General features: G+C 41.7%; 1 protein-coding gene across 1 annotated transcript in view; it reads left to right on the top strand.

Moving 5' to 3' along the window:
- The first annotated feature begins 1159 nt into the window (after nucleotides 1-1159).
- The window catches only part of tgfb2 (transforming growth factor, beta 2), a 39535-nt gene continuing 34694 nt past the window's right edge, over nucleotides 1160-6000 (top strand). Inside the window, exon 1 of the mRNA XM_086113852.1 lies at nucleotides 1160-2231. Coding sequence (XP_085969978.1) covers nucleotides 1886-2231 — 346 coding nt within the window. The 5' untranslated portion in view covers nucleotides 1160-1885. The remainder of the gene's footprint in view (nucleotides 2232-6000) is intronic.

Here is a 6000-nt window from a genome sequence, read left to right as displayed (position 1 = left end):
ACAATCTGGAACGTGAAAGTCAGAACAACTTGTTTTTGTTTTATTTTATTGTTTACCTAAATTAAGAAATCAGCAGATCACAAAAGAGTTACGCATTTGCTTAATTTCACACTTGGTGAGACAGGCACTACTGAAGCCCAACTGGTAGTTTACAAGCAAGTTAAAAAGTACATTTTCCAGAATATGTTTCTCTTTTGTTCTATGCAGGATTTGCATACAAATGTTGATGGAGCCAATCATGTGTATTGTGCATTGTTTTTGTGCACATTTTGTCCCGTGTGAAAGTTTACGACTACCCATCAGCTGTAGCAACAACACCAGAAACGGTGGCAGCAAAATTGAGGTTCAAAATGAATCCTTTCCAGAAATTAACGATGCCAATGGAAATAAATCAAAATCAATATGCCCCGAGGTGTTGTCTTGGGCTATTGCTTTGATTTTAGGGCGAATGACCCTTTTCCCTCCAGTGCCGTAATCAAACACGCACACAGAACCCAGCTGCTCTTTCCTCTGGGAATTTAGCTGTATTTTAGCAGTGCATACTGATGGTACTACCCACAAGTACTACCCCTGGCACCGCACAGTGCAGGACACCCTTACAAATTACGCCTGCTATCGATTTAACAATGCGTAAACTTAAGGTTCGTCCAAAAACGTAAATCTTCAGATTTCGATGAATTGAGATTCAGGGCGGCGCCCTCTGGCGGATGTAATTGAGACGTGATTGCACCACGCAGTGGGGCGCAAAATTAACTTCAAGATGGCACTACTTTATTGCTTAAGTAAAGCATAAATGAGTTACAAAGCATCTTCACATACAAGGCCAAACCGTAAAAAAGAATTTAAAAAAAAACTTTTACTGCAAGAAGAACATGGCCCCTTTTTTGATTCCAGTAGCTGAAATCGCTGATTTAAAGCTTTTCGAGTCAACGGAGCATTCGAACCTTGCAGAAACGTCACCGTTGGTGCACCGAACACTCTTATTCAAAATAAATCGCCTCTGCTTCCCCTCTCATGACCACAACGTTGGACAGAAGCGCGTGCGCGCGGGGAGGTGGTGGTGGTGGTGGTGGTGATGGGGGGGGGGGGGGGGGCACGTGGTATTATGGGTCCCTTATAAATATCATTGAAGTGGCCACAGAGGTCCGCTGCCTGGCACGCGTTAGAGACGATCTGTCGTCGGGGTGAATAGGACGCGCAAAGACTGCATCACACAGAAGGAAGATTATCAGCTGCTTTCTGGAAGGTGGAACGGTTTCGTCGTCAACTAGCGTCTGTGTGGATTTTATTGAGGAGATCACCAGAACGCACGACTGAACTGTGGTACACGGCGACTTCATTTTCAGCAAAACAATTTGGGATTACACATTAAGGAATCGGTCATTTATTTTGACATTGAAGTCGATAGACGTCTCTGGCTCGTGGCTGCAGAATTGCGCCCGGTGCCGTTTTGGAAGCTGCGATGAACCGAGCCCTCTGATGCGGTGAGAGTGTGCTTGAGTCCTGCGGGTAAACAACTCAGTCCACCAACTATAACTGTTGCTTTTTTTTTCCGGTTCCAGACTTTTGCCCAGTTTCATGGCTCCTAACACTGATACAGGCGACACTTGGCTCCACTTTTACGCACAATAGATGCGACAGCACCGTTAAATGAGCGTGGACCTGTTGCTTTCGAACCTTTGAATGAATTCTCGGCTGAAGCAGACAACCAGCCCACTTTTATTCATGAAACCTATTTAAAATATTTGAGAGGCTGATGACTCCTGCGCGCAAATGCGGTCAGAAGCTTTAGATTTTTGTCCTTAAAATGTGTATTCTTGATGTCTTTTAAGTCACCATAGTGAATGTTCTTTTTTTATTAGTGTAACTTTCAGCCCTAGAGAAGATGAACCTGTGCTTTGTCAGCCTTCTCCTCATTTTGGATTTAGTTTCCGTGGCGTTCAGTTTGTCGACATGCAGCATATTGGACATGGAGCAGTTCAAGAAGAAGCGCATCGAGGCTGTCCGAGGGCAGATCTTAAGCAAACTTAAACTCGCCAATCCTCCAGAGGACTTCCCCGAGCCCGAGGACGTGTCCAGGGACATCGTGGCCATTTATAACAGTACACGGGACCTACTGCAAGAGAAGGCCAATGAACGGGCGGCGACATGCGAGCGGCAGCGGAGTGAGGAGGAGTATTACGCCAAGGAGGTGCACAAGATAGAAATGCAGCCCATCTATCCTTCTGAGAGTAAGTGTCTTTTATATGAACTTTTTAAACACAGGCATTGAAAGACACAATGCAGTTTGGAGAAATGAATCACTCAGGTTTGAGTTACACCCCAAAATGCCTTCTAAATGGAGAAACAATTTGAGGAAACAGGCGTGTGGGTGGACGTCTGGTGTGCACGAACTTGGTTTGCTCACACAGTCCTGACCTCAATCCCATCAAGCAGCTTTGATGGTGGAAAGTACAAGAGTAGGGATTTTTAAAGCACTCCCCCCCCCCCCCCCCACCCACACTCCCACGGTCCTCAATGAAAGCCCGAATGTTTCATTTCACTTTTGTCTGTATAATGAACACTGGGCATGAAGTTTAAAACACCAAAATGTGTGCTCACATTTATTATTATAATTTGTTTTAATTTCATCCGCTGGGCCAGCCACAAATGAGAGTATAAATTGAACAGCTGACAACATGACTGCACTATGTTGTGCAGTCATCAACAATGTCAGAAACCTTTTTTTTAATGGTTATGGAGCTGTCCACAATTACGTCAAGAATTCAATCTCTCCTCTCAATATGGAGCCATGCTATAATGTTGGTATTAATGTCAGGACCATGTCTGTAAATTGTCAGGAAGCCTTGAAAGAAAAAAAGCATGTGGCTGTGCTTCAGCAATCCCCCCCCCCCCCACACACACACACACACTAACACTTCAGCATGGGTCCTTGTGGTGACTACTTCAAACTTTAGTTGTCTGCCTGTTAAAAGATGCAAATAAAAGTATTTTGCCCCCACCCCTTTTTTTTAGTGCTAACACAAAGTCTTTCCAACATATACTGTATATATATATATATATATATATATATATATATATTTTTTTTTTTTTTATCCATACAGTACATTTAGAGCCATTTCAGATTGTTTTTGTTTGCTTCAGCGCTTTTTCTTTGTACTTTGACATCCGTGGGCAAATGTAGTCAATGGTGGTATACATACTGATCTATGATTTCATTGGATCTTCAAAACATCTTTTCCTTCAGAAAGTAGAAATAATCTGTCAACCTGTGATGATCATGATGCAATAATTAACTATGCTGGCAATATACAGTATATTTAAGCATCTTACCTGCTGAACTGAAGTTGTCTTGAGTGTCTGAGGTACGTTGAGCTCACAAGTGTACGAGGTACGCTGACTTCACAGGTGGTTTACTGATGTGTTACTTAATGGCTCACCTGATTAGTATTCAAAAATCTTTGTGTGATATTATATATTGTATACATGCTGTATAAATAAGAAATAGAATTGCATGACTATGCTCAGCTGCGGGTTTTTCCCATGAAGAATATATTTATACTAGTTAGACATGTAACCAACATGAAAACCAGTGAGCTGTCTATGGGTGAATAACAAGCAACTGTGACACGCAGAAATAATGGAAAATCAGTTAGATCATTAACCATAGCTAGCAAGAACCCCTTCATCGCAATAGTGAAAACCCATGATGAAGTCCATATTTAAAAATTTAAAAAACGGTTTCACCCTCACACACTTTAAACACATTTAAACAGATTTAAAACAGATTAGCACCTGTTCTCAGTCTGAAAAGGCAAACTGTTATCGAAGAAGAAAATCGAATTCATTGTCTCTGACACGTCTTCAGAAAGTAAATGTGCTTGCTTTTCGCTGTTTGTCACTTCCAGTTGACGTTTACTGTAAAACTGACACATCGAACAAGAGATAATATGTAAAACACTGTATCTTTAAACAAACACAAAAAAGTATTTTGCCCCTTCCTCAAATCTTGAATTCATATTCATATTCAGAAAACTTTATTTATTTAGAGCAGAAAGTGCTCTATAAGTAATACAGTTATAATACAGTTGACTTGACTTGACTTGACTTTATCCCCGTGGGGCAATTAGAGTAAGATAACCACCAATAACCATTTTCCGGTTGCCCGAACCCAAAAAATATCCATTGAAAAATATTTAGAAAATATTGGGAGGAATATGTGGGGTTCCACTGCACATACAGTACAGAACCTATTCAAAGGCTATATTTGAACACTGCCTGTACATGTTCTTTACTGTTCTGCACTCATGTAAAAGGCGGTTGTGACGTATACGAGGGGTGTTGCAAGGAATGAAGCTCGGCTGGGGCACTGCCCCCCTACTACAGTGGTCTCCCAACCACTGGCCTACAGACCAGTAATGGTTTATGGGCCATACAAATATATTTTAACACCATAAATACAATATTATATAGTGGAACATAAAAGCCTCAAATGGACGTTATCACCATGGCAGGAATGTAACGCACAGTTGCCATTCAACAAAATATTAGTCTCATTTTGAACCAGACCGTGGCGGGAAGAAGGTTGGCGATCACTGTCCTTCCCCCTCGACCCGCTTACCCTCACATATACACTGCCTCAACTCCACTGCTGCACCCTGGCAAAAACTAGCACTTGACATGTTCATGAAAGTAACATTAGATATTCATCGTTATGCAATTATTTTGAACTGTGAACACTTTGAACATGACACCAAAGGCATACCAAACCTGAAGGTGCATCGCGCGCTCAGTGTTCTGCATCCCACAGAAAGCTTTGTGGGTGCAGTGGCAGTGCTGGCATGGATGACGCCACGTATGTGTACAAACATAAGAAAGCCCGACGTTGATTTGAAGAGAGTTTCTGTTGTCCCCAAAACAATAGCACCTTGAAGAAAAGAGTGTAACATCTCAGTGACTTGACTTAGATGAACGGATTACATTTTATTACAAAGTTATGTAGCAATCCAGGTCTTTCCAAAGGTTTTATATACTTTTTCTTGTAACTACAGAGAGTAAATAAATAAAGATGCAATAGTTCACTAACCACAGTGGAAATGGGAGCACAAAACCTGAAGCAAAAATAAACTAGCATGACATTCGGAATGCCTTTTTGCTTTTAATGTTCCGCTTAGCTCTTTCTGCTGTGTAAATACCTTGAATATGAGGCAATTGGGCCTGCATCCAAGTGCGGTCAGGAAAGCATTAACAGGTATAAATAATACCAAAGGGAGGGAAAGAGCCCAAATTGATTGCCATTCATGTGAACTGGTGACACTGGCCAGGTCTTCACATCCAGAGACAGATTTTTTCTGGAGAAAGATCATGTAACTGCTCTTTCAATTCTGTTTATTTGGTCTCCTTTATTTGATGTGTGTTTTTAGTGTTGCGAAAGTGAGAATCACATGCTTATAAGGGACATCAGCCTTATTCGGTTGGTAAGTTGGTTGGTTGCCAGATAAGTCTTTGGAGGCCATAACGTTTGGCTCAGCAACAGCTTTTCAGAACTGTTGAACAAAGAGGCTGTGCCGGCTGTGCTCGGGGCAGTTTGAAGTGCTGGCTACAGTGTCTCTAGTATTCAAACCCAGCAGGCTGTGTGTATAAGTCCTGTCCCCCACTGTGCTGCAACTCACTTAATGGAAAATCAACCCCACACATTCATATAGATTTATAGCCTACAGTGTACTGTATATGTACTCAATTTCTGACTCTCTCTCTCTCTTTGTCCATTCAAAGGGCCCAGTGTCTTGCTGGCAACCAATATTGCTCAAGGTCTGTGATGCTGAAATCACAACCAAAAGGGGAATTTTACATGCAAATGTTAACTTGTCAGTGGGAATTGTTCCAGTTACACAAGGTCTTAGTGGCTCTGCAGCTGCTTTGTTAACCGTGACAAAATAAACACTATGATGTCACAGTGATGTCACTACTTTGTTTTTCTTTAAAAAAACAGGAATCATA

The sequence above is a fragment of the Hippocampus guttulatus genome, chromosome 6, assembly GCF_054856545.1.
Source record: "Hippocampus guttulatus isolate MCC_2025c chromosome 6, RoL_Hgut_1.0, whole genome shotgun sequence".
Lineage (NCBI taxonomy): Eukaryota > Metazoa > Chordata > Actinopteri > Syngnathiformes > Syngnathidae > Hippocampus > Hippocampus guttulatus.
The sequence above is the reverse complement of the archived record's forward strand: the minus strand, read 5'-3'. Positions and strand labels throughout refer to the sequence as shown.